The following is a 15,615-nucleotide window of genomic DNA, read 5'->3' as shown; positions in this document are numbered from 1 at the left end:
TCCATTCCAGGTTTTGGCTCACTTTAAGGGAGCTGTCCAAGGTGCTGACCCTAACTTGGAATAGAGTTTAACACTGCTTACGTAGCCCCTTTAAAGCTTGCAATGGAATTACAGCTCCATGGATATGGGATTCACCAGCCATTGCAGGAGATCTACATGTAACATGTATATTCCCATTCAATAAAAATGACTGAGAAAAGATGTGCTTAAGTCATTCCCTGCTTTCTGTTTCTCCCTTTCCATTCACCCTGCCATCCTTTTTATCATTTCATTTAGTTTTAGGCTAAAAAACTTGCATAGCAGTATATTAGCCTATATTTTACCACTGGACATTTACAATAGAAGGATGTGTGTAAATGTAATCCTTATACAGGCAGTCCCCAAGTTAAGAACAAGATAGGTTATGTAGGTTTGTTCTTCAGTTGAATTTATATGTAAGTCAGAATAAGTACATTTTTAAAGTGTAACTCCAGCCATTTTTTAAAAAAAAAAGTTTTGGATAGCATATGGAAGGGCTAACACCCCTGTAAAGTTTCTTTTGCTGGCTGTGCCCCTGTTCAGGAGATTTCCCCTCATTTCTATCCCTGTGACAATTGATTTTGAAAAATTTGGCTTGTTGTGGAAACAAGATTGGTGATAAAGCTTCAGTGGAGACACCTTTTGCCCATGATAACTCTTTCAGGAGTGAATTTCCCTTCTGAGGGTATATTTCTCTCACTTCATGTTTTCTCAGCCCCATTCTTAACTATGAATAGTTAGCAAGTCAAATGTTTGTAACTCAGGGACTGCCTGTACATAATACCTGTGGGAGATTCCCTCTAGTGAGTGATAACAATCATTATTCATTGGGCAGCAAAAACAATCATGAAACTTGCTTATAATATGCATTAATATTCTGGCCCTTCTAGATTTTATATTCATACAAAATCCAATTGAAACAAGAGTCATTTTAAGCTTCATGTGTAAAATGTCATTACATATGTCATAATAAATCATGCCACATTAATATCAGTTGAGTAAATATTTGAAATGAGCATAAAATATATACGTTCCTTATTCAGTGAAATAAAAACAGTAAGAATCGGGAACATGCGGTCCTCTAGTTATTGCTGGAATCCAACTCTCATAATCTTTCGCCACTGGATGTATTGGCTGTTGGTGATTCCAATCCCACAACATCTGGAAGACTTTATAGTTCCAGCATAGAACGGGTTGTCACATAAAATATGATGAAACAAATGCTTCCAGTTGTTAGATTAGTGCAACATCATAAAATAGGAACAATATTAATTGCTTAATTCAGTGTACATACATAGAAAGATTTGTCACCATGCCATTTTTCTTCCTAACTTCCAGGCAGGATTCTCATGCAAGGTCAGTGCTGCATGTAATAGAATCAATGGTTATCAAGTGGTCACATCAAATTCGAGACATTTTGGAAAAAGATTCAGCTCAATCTCTTCCTCAAGACTCTCATCCAGTTCCTGAGACTGAACTCAGGTTTTGGAAGGAAAGGAAGGATAACCTCTTGTGTATATTTGACCAGGTAAGGAATTACCATCATAACAGAATGCTTATTTGCCGAAGATGATATGATTTGCTTCAAGCCTAGGCAAGCTTGAACATATTGCCAAACAAACTAAAATCTTAGAGGAAAGTGATAAAGCTCTTGAGCAAGTAGGGCTACTGATGCATGCACACTGTAGAATGAATGCAGTTTGACACCACTTTTACTGCCATGGCTAAGTGCTATCATAGGAGTTACAGTTTTACAAGGTCTTCAGCCTTCTCAGCTAAATAGTGCTGGTGCCTCACCAAAATGGAAATCCTATAATTCCATAACATTAAGACATGGCAATTCAAATGGTGTCAAACTGCATTCATTCTACAGTGTTACTGAGAACAGTATACAGGTAATAGGATCCATTCTGATTCATGTTGCACTGTGCTGCCTGATTTCTGTTTCTTCACTACACTAATTAGCTTTTCAGTAAAAGAACACAGTTTGACATTTTCAGATTTTCTAATTCTTAAAATTAACAGATGTTCTTTTTGGTGGAGTGGAATCATCTTTACTTTGTGTTTACACTGAAAGCCAAAATTAATGTCCCTCTCTTAAAAATGCTGTTTTGGTGGCTGACTAACATTGTTGTCAACATGGAGCCAGAACATTCAGTTCAAAATAATTTTTCCTGCTTTATTGGATAAAAGTGTTCTGTATTAAGCTTCTGGTGTGAAAAATTGATGGCCTCATCAGTTAATCTGGGACTGGGGACAGATAGATATCTGTTGGGAGTGCTTTGATTGTGTGGCACAAGCTGTTGAGCAGCCTGCAACAATAAATCACTCTGACCATGAGGTCATGAGTTTGAGGCCAGCCCATGGCGGGGTGAGCACCCGTCAATTAAAAATAAAAAATAGCCCCTGCTCGTTGCTGACCTAGCAACCCGAAAGATAGTTGCATCTATCAAGTAGGAAATAAAGTATCACTTATAAAAAAAGTGGGGAGGCAAGTTTAACTAATTTACAACGTTGGAATGAGGAAGTGCCATCAGAGTGGATGATGAAGCAGCTGCTCCCCCCTCTGGCCAGAATCGAACATCCCCTCAGGAGAAGGTTAAATTGCCTCTGCGTCTGTCTGTCTCTGTTTGATGTGTTTATGGGCATTGAATGTTTGCCCTATATGTATATAATGTGATCCGCCCTGAGTCCCCTTCGGGGTGAGAAGGGTGGAATATAAATACTGTAAATAAATAAATATTCCTGCATGGCAAAATGGATTGTACTTGTAGTCTCTTCCAGACTTATCTATCTATATAAAAGGGTAATGAAATTTCGGCCTAGGACAAAACAACAAAACTACACATCTCAGAAACACTAAACTTGGCAGCACAACCCTTCATCCATGCCTCCACGTTCATACAACAAAAAGAAAGAAAAATAAAGTCCTAATTAGAGGGAGAGTAATAATTGTTTTTATCCAATTGCTGCCAGTTAGAAGGCTAAGCTCCACCCACTTGGTCTGCTGTCAGTTAGAAGGCTAAGCTCCACCCACTTGGTCTCCTAGCAACCCACTCAGACCAGGGCCACTTCAATCAGGCCTCTTCCACACTGCCTATAAAATACAGATTATCTGATTTCAACTGGATTATATTCAGTGTAGACTAAAGATGAACACCAACCCCCAGAGTCAGACATGACTGGACTTAATGTCAGGGGAAAATCTTTACCCTTTACCTTAACTACCACCAATTCCTCGATACTTTATTTCCCATACCACCATACTTCGCCACAGCAACGCATTGCCGGGCACAGCTAGTGATTCTATAAATCTAGGTCTCCTCTAAGCCACGTTGCTCCCTGGGTAACCTTGGTACAGTTGTAGACTTGGTCTGCTCTATCTCAAGTGGTTTTAAGGCATCAGGATGTTTGAAAAAGAACTCCCTAGTTTTAATGTATTTATACTTAAAACTAGGGAGTTATTTTTCAAACACCCTGTATATTACTTTAAGCTCAATGTAGGAAAGGATATAAATCAGTGGTTCTCAACCTGTGGGTCCCCAGGTATTTTGGCCTATACCTCCCAGAAATCCCAGCCAGTTTACCAGCTGTTAGGATTTCTGGGAGTTGAAGGCCAAAACATTTGGGGCCCCACAGGTTGAGAACCACCGATATCAATGTAAATAATAAAAAACGCAGTTCAGGAACCTCTTTGAAGTTCCTCTTTGAAGTAAATAATTTTTCTATCTTGCATCATTTTGAACATGTGTGGGTATATTGTGCTTTTCTTGATTATTTAGATTGCAATCCCCAGCATTCCTTACTTTTGGCTATGCTGGCTGTGGCTGCTAGGGGTTCCAGTTGTAGGGTATCTGAAAAACTTCAGACTTTCCATCACACTTGTCAAATGCAAGACCTGCTGGCCAAATCTGCCACAACATTTTATGTGGCCCATGAGGCTTTCAAAGCCCAGACAACATAGTTACATTTAGACAGACTTACAACTACAAATGGTCCCTTGAAAGCGACCATAAAACTAATGTGCCATATCAGATTTGGAGGACATATTTCCAGGTTGTACTTTGTTCCTTTTTCATTTGTATTTAAAGGTTAAGTCCCTGGTATATCCAGTTAAATGTTCAAGCAATGATTTGGATCTTAAGATACATTTAACAGGAATATTCACAGCAGGAAAGTTCCTTCTTCAACCAGTGCATCTCCATGGGATTTCCTGAACAATAAGACAGGTGGCTGAAAACAGGAGCATGATGTGAAACTTCCCTTCTTATCTGAGTTAACGGTAGTCAATTAATTTACAACATTCATGTAATATAAATAAGAGAATGTTGAAAGGAGACCGATAACTAGGGATAATGAAATGAAACAGAAAGAAGATGTGCATTAAGAGTTGAGCAGTTAATAAAGTACTGTATGTATATAGGATAGATTTCATAACTGAAGCGTCACCAGTGAGAATGAATTGTCCCCAACCTGGAAATACCCAAAGGAGAATATTGGGACTCAGATCTTTAGAAGTTGTTATTTTATAGACTTGTTATGTTCTTTTGATTCCAGCTGAAGAGCCCTGTTATCCAGGAAATGATTAAGATCTTAAAGGCAAAGATGAGCAGCTATTATCCTACTTTTCAAGACATTTACAAGGAGGTGGAAAATGGTAAGGCTTCTTTGAATGAAATATATGTACATCCGTCCTACATTTATGTATGCATATCATGGAAAAATCCATAATATTGTTTGAAATATCACTGTTGTGCAGCATTAAAAAAGCCTGCCTGTGCAGTTGGGACACGTTCACATTAAATCAAGTAGTCTTGGTTGTCTTTATTTTTTATTTGTATGAAGTTTGCTTGACTGTTTTTCCCCAATGGAAAAACTGCTGACATGACCCTAAAATAACATTGTGTGTGTGTTATAAACATTATTGTGAGACTATTACAGGCAATAAATCTGAGTTTTATTTCAAGTTTTATTTCAAACATAAAAATTGTTACCACATATCCATGTTTTACTGTTCTGTTTGCATATTGATAACATGAAATGCCAATGAAATATCATTATAATTCTTGTAATTTTTATAGGACACTTTATCCCAAATGTTCAGCAAATGATTAAGCTTCAGCTGGTCTTTGCTAAGGAGCTGAAAGTTATTGACCTTTCATTTTATCAAATATTTTGAACAATAAATTTCACATCTTCTTGCACGCAAGTGCACATTTACACTTTGCTTGTGTACACCTACACACAAGCAAAGGTCACTGTGTTGACCATAAGAATGATGCCAAAATCCATATTATGCTAATATCAACCCAACTGAAAGGTCACATAGCATTGTAAAGACCTCTGAGTTTTCTGGCATTATTCATCTGGCTGGACAGAAAATAAAACAAGTGTGTGTCAGAGGGCAGGTAGGGTCCTATTGAAACAGTGGAAAGTGCATTTATAGATCACTGTCTTAAGATGAAACTGTGTGTGTTTGGGGTGGGAGAGGTTATAAACATTGAGTTTAGGTCTAGATGCTGTGATAGATTCTAATTGGTTTTGGGAATTTTGTACAACACTGCCAGGTATAGAAAGGAAACTATGTTAAACTAAATTGTGTGCTATAGACTGCTATAGTTTTCCACAAGAGATATATAGAAGTAAATAATATTCTTATTCTGAAAGCTATACTGTATTTTCATGTTGCTATAGACCAGTGGTTCTCAACCTGTGGGTCCCCAGGTGTTTTGGCCTACAACTCCCAAAAATCCCAGGCAGTTAGGCTTTCTGGGAGTTGAAAACCAAAACATCTGGGGACCTACAGGTTGAGAACCATTGCTATAGACAAAGCTGCATGGAATCTTATGTACAGAATGCTAGTGGTTTAGTACTGAGCTGCTTTCATCAAAAATGGCAAGGAAAGAAGCCTACTTATACCATATACCTGTTTTATGGATAAAATACACTCTAGCATTTATTATATAGGAGGAGTGTCATGCATGTTATCATGTTCCATTTAATAATGTGATTGTTTATATGTCCCAAAATCTTCTTTAAGTATTCCTTGCCTAATAATAATAATAATAATAATAATAATAATAATAATAATAATACTCGGGGACTCGGGGCGGCTTACATGGGGCCTAGCCCGATAAAACAATCAATATCAGTAACACGACTATAAAACAATTATACCAGTAAAACATTAATAGTAATAAATCAATCATTAAAATCGGCAAGAAGCATACGAAAAACATACAATATTAAAACAGGAGACTAATTCATAAAATCCAGAACAGAATGTGCCGGTAGAAATGGACAATAAAGTGCAAAATAGCATAGGCAGCATCTCGAAATGGGGGCTATTATAAAATGGGCAGATGGATCAGTCCAACATCAAATTAGGTATCAAAGACCTTTTGGAAGAGCCAGGTTTTTAAGCTCCTACGAAAGGAGAGGAGGGTAGGGGCCTGCCTGATCTCTCTAGGAAGAGAGTTCCAAAGCCGGGGGGGCCACGACAGAGAAGGCCCTCTCTCTCGTCCTCACCAACCGCGACTGCGAGGGTGGTGGGAGCGAGAGAAGGGCCTCCCCCGACGAGTGAAGAGAACGTGTGGGTTCGTAGGGGGAGATGCGGTCTCTAAGGTAGGTGGGTCCCAAACCGTTTAGGGCTTTGTAGGTGATAACCTGCACCTTGAATTGGGCCCGGAAAGTAAACGGCAGCCAGTGGAGCTCCTTAAACAGAAGCGTTGAACGCGCCCTGTAATTCGCTCCAGTTAGAAGCCTGGCTGCCGATCGCTGTACTAGTTGTAATTTCCGGGCCATCTTCAAAGGCAGCCCCACGTAGAGCGCATTGCAATAGTCCAGATATTGCCTAAGAATATCTGATGAAATCATGGGTTCACCATTTTAAATTGTGAATTTTAATCTGCATTTCGTTAGTGGGTTTTAACTTGTATTTTAACTCTATCTCCTGGTATGTCTTTTAATAGTGTTTTATCTCTTGTTTGAATGATGTTGTATTCTGCCTTGTGACGCAACTCAAGTTAGCTTCACCTTGCTAAAGACACCAGACTACACACAGAACGTAGTCTTTGTAGTTTATTAAGAAATAGGCAGTAAAATAGTTCATAAAAGGTAAAAGTTCAGTTCCAAAATATAGTTACAAAACAAGGCTTTAATCATCAAATCCATAGAAGCATAGGCATGAAACAAGGTCCTCTCAAAAGAAGCCAAAGTCCCAGCAACTAGAATATATCCAGCCTATAAGGTAATACAGGAACGCAGACTTGATACAGGAAAGCAGACTTGGTTCTTGACTCTAGCTAAGAAGTTGATTTTGACAAAGATCTCTCTTTCAGTAAACTGTTTTAATAGCATAACATGAAGGCATTTCTTTGCCCTTTGACTCTCTTATTTGCTATTTGGAGGCTTCTATGCAATCCCCAAAATTCCAGCCGACTGGCACGATCAAGCTCAGCGGCCTCATTGTCAAGGCCACTGAGCTTGATAGTGTTATCAGAGCTACTCTCTTCTTCTGCTTCTTGTACCTGAAAATCATCATCACAAACAACCTCATTTCTTCCCATGGGAAAAACTCCCTGCTCGTCATCTCCCACAGCAGGAACACTCTGCACCTGAATCCCATAATTCCCATTGGAGTCATCTTGAAATTCATCCTGACTCTGAATCTCATCATTATGCACTTGCATGCCAGAATCCTCATCAGAGTCACACAGAGGCAAAGGCTGAGTCACAACACCTTGAGCCACAGGGAGAGGTGGGTAATAAATTCATTATTTTCATCATCACTATCATCAATAAACAGATGGTTTAAAAGCACACAGACAGATATCCTAACCAAACTTTGAAATCTGCCTGGAAACAGACAAGTAGTTGGTGGAGCTGATGGAACAAGGAAGTTGTATCTTCCCTTTTACTAGCCCTTTGGCATAGCATTCACACATTCTTAAAGAGTAGACTCGCTTGCAGTGAGTTACTATAATCCAGATGAAATTTAGCTAAAACATATGTCACTATGAACAAATTAAACATTTCCAGGAATGGGCACAGCTGGCACCCTAGCTTTCACTATGCAAAGTGGTTGTTCTATGACTAAATTAAAATTATAAATACAGAATGAATATTGCATTGTACTTAAATTATGCAAGTGTACTTAACGTTTTGTGTGTGTTGCATTTATTGCATTTTTTCACATCTCTCCACTAAAAAGAACACTTAATGACACTAACAAATATCGCTAAAACAAATAAGCAGTAAAATGATTAAAATTACCATAATCAGCAAATAAACATCACATCAGTTTAAAATGCCAATTTGAAAAGATGTATTTTTATAGCTTTCCTAAAAGCTGATAGAGGGAAAAATCCATTAAAAGTACAGGCAGCCCCCAAGTTACAAACATCCAACTTACAAATGACTCATAGTTAAGAAGAGGGGCAAGACAACAGCAAGTGAGAGAAACCTACCACTGAGAAGGAAAACTCGCTTCTGGAAGAGTTATGGGGAAAAGGTGTCTCCGCTGAAGCTTTTTCACCAATCTTTGTTTCCACAATAAGCCAAATTTTCCAAAATTCAATTGTCACATGGTCAGAAAAGGTGAAATCTCTTTCTCCCACACACACACATACATGCACACACAGTTTATTATTATTTATTTACTTACTTTATTTCTACCCCGCCTTACAAAATCCTGCAAAAATTCAATGCCGCAAAGAAAGAGAAAAAAAAATACATCCATCAAAGTATAAAACAGTCTAAACATATAAGCAATTAAAACACACATAAAATATAATAACTTTATTTTTATATCCCGCCTCCATCTCCCCGAAGGGACTTGGGGCGGCTTACATGGGGAACAAGCCCAAACTAAACAGAGATTAAAACCAAGCATAGATTAAAACATAACTCAATAAAATCAAACACATTACCGTGTTTCCCCGAAAATAAGACAGTGTCCTATATTAATTTTTGCTCCCAAAGATGCTCTAGGTCTTATTTTCAGAGGATGTCTTATTTTTCCATGAAGAAGAATTCACATTTATTGTTGAACAAAAAAATGAACATTTATTGTATACTGTACAGTAGTTGTCATCACAAACCAGCATAACCAGACAAACTGTGAATCCTATCAAGAATTTCTTGTTACTACCATTATTTCCATGTACAACACTCTATGATACGTACATTTACTGATCCTACATGCTCTGGTGTTCTGTTTGGTGGGCATGCTTCCAAACAAACACTTTGCTAGGTCTTACTTTTGGGGGAGGCCTTATATTTAGCAATTCAGCAAAACCTCTACTAGGTCTTATTTTCTGGGGATGTCTTATTTTAGGGGAAACAGGGTACAAAAGACAATAACATAAAAACAGCATCACCAACAAGCAATAGTCTGAGCAGTAATGAGTACTGGAATTCAGGGGCAAAGAACTTGTGCAATATACTTCAGAATAGGGCTGGTGGACAAAATACAAGGGCAATAATAAATTAGGACTGAAGGAGCAATGTCCTATAGGACGAAGGACAGGGATAAAGTGTGAGGACTGATGGTAGTTTTAGTTGGGGCCGTATTTCCTGTGAACTGCTTAATCGAAAGCACAACGGAACAGCCACATTTTAAAATCTTTGCAGCACGTGGACATGGTGAGTGCCAGTCTAATCTTCTTGGAGAGAGAGTTCCACAGCCGGGGGGGGGGGGGTCACCACAGAAAAGTCCCTCTTCCTTGTCCCCACCAAACGTCCCTGAGACGGTGGTGGAAGCGAGAGAAGGGCCTCGCCCGCAGATCTTAGTGCCCGTGCTCTAAAACAGATTAAAATCCATATAAAATGCCGAGTCATGAGTTACACTTAAAAGTTTTACCAAGTCTTTTGCCTTCACTGCCAAAGAGTATTGGTGACTCACCAAACTTTATCATCCATGATTTCATGGTATTGAGCCAAACTGGTATCTGCATTAGTTCTATAGATGCACCCTTAATAAAAATGTGAGGCTTTAAACCTGATTGCTTAACCCGAGCTACGATCCTGTTACCAAATTTTATTATGGGCACAGAAATTGGGCTTTCTTGAAAATGTTTCTTTTTCTGATAGAAACCCTCCTCTAATCCATGTCATTCTATTTTCATTTAACATATTTGGATGTTTTATTTCTCTTGCAGCCCTTACTGAAGCCCAGGATATTGACCTTTACTTGACACCTCTGCAAAGGCATATTCAGTGTCTTCAAGAAGCAGAATTTCCAGAGATTCGTAGTTTAATTCCCCCATTATTTGACACCATCTGCCTGATCTGGAGCCACTCCAAGTTTTACAATATACCTGCACGGATCATATTTCTACTACAGGAATTCTGTAATCTGTTCATTGAACAGGTAATAAAAACAATTAATAGAAAACTGGGCTTTGTACATGTCTACTCAGAAGTAAATCCTTTTTGCATTCAACAGGGCTTTCCCTCCCAAGATATGAGTATATAGAGTTAAGAGCTTCAGTCAGTAAAACCAGTCACTGCTGAAGAATGTTAAAGATGAGAGATGATTAGTTTATCTGGTGTTATTTCATTTTTAGCCTCCATTTTACAGATTATTTATCATGAACTCACCACGGTTCCAGGCCACTCTTTTTACAATTAGGGTCATATAACAACAAAATAATGAGAGTAATAAATTCCACTATTTTATGTGCTTTATATTAAAAATACAATATGCTGTTGATCTGAAGAAGAGGTGGCATTCTTTAAAGATTGCACAGCCTGTATCAAAGTGTTTTTCATGTTGTCTGGTAAATAAAGCATCCGTTTTTAATACATTGTTAATGATGAGTTATCAGCTAGCAAAACGGTGATTTACTGTCAGCTTAGAGCAATAACTACTTATTACAAGACCTTAGGGGCTTATTAGTGGGCCAGTAGTCTCATCCTTGGATATCAATTTATAAAAGGACAATGCTAATAATTTAGCGGAACTCTTATGATATAGCAAATCTCCCTTTGCATCAACTGTTTCAATGAATGCAATTTGTTTGTTTTGCCAAAGGTTTTTCCTATCTTCTACCTTTCTTGATATGATCAAGACAAAATTCTTTGTAATAAGGGAATAGATCTAGTTTTTCATTTTTGTGATAGAAAGGCTTGTAAATATATAACTGAACTCTTGACTAAAAGGCTTGCTTCCCATTAAATCTGTGTGCCATCTACATTGCCATATAATGCAGTTTGAAATGGCATTATATGATCAGTGTAAATACATATAATGCAGTCAAATTCAGTTAAACTGCATTATATGTGTCCACACTGACCATTTAATATAGTTTCAACTGACCACATATTGCAGTGTAGATGGGGCCAATATCTTCACTATATCTGGTCTAATTCAGTTTTATGCTACAAGCAGACTAGGTCCATTCCAGATTTAATCATTCTTAGAAGAGACTCATTGAAATTGGTGGGATATAAATTACTCATAACTAAAGTGTCATTGACTTCACTAGGTCTACTTCAAGAATGACAAATATAGAAGAAACCCAGCCTTTATTTCAGATTTCTTCAGGGGCTTCTAATTAAGACCATAGCCAGCATTATAATCTAGCCCATTTTATTAGGAGCTGAATAATAAGTTAATAATAATAAGTAACTGAATAATCTCTTTTATTTTGTAATTCTGAAATTTTGTCTCATCATAGATGATGCACTGTTGTGTTACTTATTATTTCAATGTGTTACTCCCCCCCCCCCCCCCTCAGACATTATCATATCTTTCACCAGAAGATATTATGAAGAGAGAAACTGAGGAAAGTTTGGAGCAAGTACAAGAGGCGCTAAATACATTAAGGAATTTTAAGAATGCCTTTTTTCGGCAAAAAAGCCAAATGGCAATGTATTTCACTAACGCTCAAGAGGTTAAGAAGTGGGATTTTCAGCCACAGATGGTATTTTCCAGATTTGACAAATTTCTACATCGCTTAGAACAAATAGAGGTATTTTAATCAATTGCTGCTTTACTTCCTAACACTCGAACTATATTACTTGAAAAAACATATAAAGAAAAGGGGAGGAGGGAAATGATCTAGCTGGATCTTTGAGACTAACATAGATTTCAATATAGACTTTCATAGATTTTGTTTCACAACACCAACCTGAATAAAATAAGCAAAAATATACAGCCAACCTTTCATATTTTTGGGTTTCATTTTGGGGGGTTTGATTATTTATGGATTTTATTAAAATCTTCTCCCCAGGAATTTCAAGGTCCTCATAACTATATGGTAAGCCTCTTTGGTGGATGTTGACTGGAGGACAAATAGGTTCCAAAAAGGAGGCTTTATCAGTTAAAAAAGAATAGCAATTTTAATATCCACAGTGTTTCCGTTTTGTGAGGGCCCTGTGCCTCTAATCCTAGCAAATGTGAAGGATTGACTATACATCTCTGCTATACACACAGCAAGTAAGAGTAACCCATAGTACCTTCAACTGATAAGCTCCATTCTCTATCCAATTCCAGGCATTCATTTTGCAAGAAGAAGAAAAAAGGAAAGTACCATTGCTTTCTAAAAATGTGATCCCGTAAAAAAATCCCTTTATATAGGAATTTTAGAATGAATTGCAATGGTACTGTTACGGCAATAATGTGGCTAGAAGGTGCTTTTTTGGTGGTTAAGCCTCCAAGAAAACCTAGGTTTTAGCACATGTATTGGCTTCTTTTGCCCACATCGCCCCAACAGATAATGTATGTCTGTACATGCTTATGTTAATCTAAAAACTGCTTTTGTTCAAATAAGAGAGCAGATTTAACGATAATCTTTATTGTTTAGGATATCTTTGTTACCATGCTTGAGTTTGAAAGACTGGAGAAATTGGAATTTGGAGGGATCAAGGGGAATTCCTTGAATGACAAAATACACAAACTGAGTGAAGAATTTATAGAATGCTGCAATGTTTTTAAGGAGAGCACATATGTTGCAACGGATTTCAACAATATGGTAATATTTCATTTTGCATGTTTATATATTTTATTGAATTTTACGCCTGAAAAGACAAGTAAATAACAGTGACAATGGATAGGGGAGAGATGCAATGTTGCAAATACATTTTAGAAATTGAAAACCTGATCCAGAAATGATTTAAATGATGGCTAGAACTAAATATTGGTCTATTTATTAAATAAAGCTTAGATTTAAATGAAAAAGCATACCTCTTTGTGATAGTTGTATGTCAGATTAATACTGGGATACTGATGGCAGTATCTTTACATCCTTATCCATTTGTTATATTTTCCATTTTCACTGAGCCTTCTGTTAATGAAGATTTGAAATATAAGGTGTATGGAAATTGTCTTACCATTTTAATTGTATACAAAATTGAAATTGTAAAGATTATTTTTGGACACCCTTGTATTGCTCATATATTTTGTCAGGTTAATATGAATCAATTTTATTTTATTAAAATACTGTTAAAACTCATTCCTTGCCAAACATTAAACCGGATCAGTATTTCATGTTGGTCCCTTCTTCCAGACTGGATACAGAAACCATTCTGGTCCATTTCAGAACCTTCTGTTTGTATTTTGAAGCCTGATGATTCCTCCACTTAATTGTACCTCAAACACATTATACAGTGGTTAGCTTTTTTCATTTTATTCACCTTATTTCTCTATTGAGCTTCAATATTGACTGATGGAACAGGATCATAAAATTAATTACTAGGTAGTCATGCTTTATTTGTTGTTACCAGACGACAAATTTTCATTCATGTTTTTGGCAAGTGTTTGCCTTTGGATTTTGTGCTAATGGAAAAGCTAATACATCAGAAGCCTAAAAATTAATACCTACATTAGCTGTTTCTGCAAAATGCCTTACACATGCCTGTGTTGCATGGTGTGTCCATCCAGTGTAATTAATGCACTTATTAAAGATTCAGCAAAAGATTTACAAAAATGCTTTTCAAGAGTATGTGTACAATAGATATATTTTTAGCTTTGGATAGCATAGGGATGGATGAACACCCCTGTCATGTTTGTTTTGCTCTCTATGCCCCTGGTGGCACAGTGTGTTAAAGCGCTGAGCTGCTGAACTTGCAGACCAAAAGGTCCCAGGTTCAAATCCCGGGAGCGGAATGAGCGCCCGCTGTTAGCTCCAGCTCCTGCCAACCTAGCAGTTCGAAAACATGCAAATGTGAGTAGATCAATAGGTACCGCTCCGGTGGGAAGGTAACGGCACTGCATGCAGTCATGCCAGCCACATGACCTTGGAGGTGTCTATGGACAACACCGGCTCTTTGGCTTAGAAATGGAGATGAGCACCAACCCCCAGAGTCGGTCACGACTGGACTTAACATCAGGGGAAAACCTTTTTAACCCTATGCCCCTGTTCAGAAGATTTCTCCTCATTTTTTGCCCCTGTAATAATTGGATTTTGAAAAATTTGACTTGTTGTGGAAACAAGGATTGGTGATAAAGCTTCAGTTGAGACACCTTTTTCTCATAACTTTTTCAGGAGTGAATTTCCCTTCCTAGAAGTAGATTTCTCTCACTTCCTGTTGTCTCACCTCCATTTGTATGAATCGTTTGTATGTTGGATGTTAGTTAGTCACTCAGGCACTGCCCGTATATAGGATTTCAGCTTTATTCAAATACCATTCCAAAGTGTATTTACCATACCATATTTTTATGCATCTGATCAAAGTGGACTTTACTGAACAAAGGCTTGTCCTATAGTAAAGTTGCTGATCTTCAGAGTTCAAGAAGACGGTGGAAAGAAAGATGTAGAATGAATAAAATGAAGCAAGTTTCTAGTTTGAAGTAGTAGACTAGAGTGATAGAAAAGCCAGCCTTTGTCCTTCTCTCTTCTTCCCCTCTTTTCCAACCGAGAACTGATCAGTCTCTCATCAGAGATGCTTCAATTCCTTCTCAGCTCCTCAGCTCACCTCGCTTGAGGTTAAAGCATTTTTGAGGGGAGATGGAGGCTACATCTACATTGCCATTTAATACAGTTTAATACAGTGATGCAGCCACACTACGGGGGCTAATGTGCTTTAACCTGGGGTAAGCCAAATAATGCAACTTGACCACAGGTTAAAAAAATATTCGGAAAGGCCCAAATCTTCCAGGAAGATCCAGACCTTTGCTGATGTTTCTGCAATAAAAATTGCTATCTCAGATCTCCATGCTCAATCCACACACCAATGGAGCTTTGCAGAAAGAGGAGGTGGTTTACTGCTCCTAGGCTCCATTGCTGCCGGAATGATGCTGAATCAGGAAGTACATATCCTGCAGTGATGGTAAGGGATGCTTTGATGTAATTTTTTTGTGGGAATGAGTGCAGGGAATGTGGGAGAGCTAGCCAATGCCCAGCTCTGCCAAACCGGCTTTGGCATGGCTGGGCTGTTAGGCTGGTCTCCCGCTGTAGAGGCACTGTAGGGCATTCTGGTGTGGCCTCATGGGGCTCGAAACAAGCATTTTTATGCCAGTTCTAGTCACATTTTGTGGCTGCCTTGAAGGGCTCAGAGAGGAGATGTTTCTAGCTCCAAATGTTCCCCAGCCATAATTGCCAATGGTCATGCTTGCTGATGGATTCTGACATAAGTCATCCAAAATGTATCCTT

At 38.0% G+C, this 15,615-nt stretch overlaps 1 protein-coding gene across 1 annotated transcript in view; it reads left to right on the top strand.

Moving 5' to 3' along the window:
* dnah11 (dynein axonemal heavy chain 11) overlaps positions 1–15,615 on the top strand; it is a 195,066-nt gene that overhangs the window by 12,795 nt on the left and 166,656 nt on the right. Inside the window, exons 4-8 of the mRNA XM_062958230.1 lie at positions 1,357–1,546; positions 4,576–4,675; positions 10,179–10,390; positions 11,760–11,993; positions 12,828–12,995. Coding sequence (XP_062814300.1) covers positions 1,357–1,546; positions 4,576–4,675; positions 10,179–10,390; positions 11,760–11,993; positions 12,828–12,995 — 904 coding nt within the window. The remainder of the gene's footprint in view (positions 1–1,356; positions 1,547–4,575; positions 4,676–10,178; positions 10,391–11,759; positions 11,994–12,827; positions 12,996–15,615) is intronic.

The sequence above is a fragment of the Anolis carolinensis genome, chromosome 6, assembly GCF_035594765.1.
Source record: "Anolis carolinensis isolate JA03-04 chromosome 6, rAnoCar3.1.pri, whole genome shotgun sequence".
Classification (NCBI taxonomy): Eukaryota; Metazoa; Chordata; class Lepidosauria; order Squamata; family Dactyloidae; genus Anolis; species Anolis carolinensis.
Note: the sequence above shows the minus strand (reverse complement) of the source record. Positions and strands in the feature narration are given on the sequence as shown.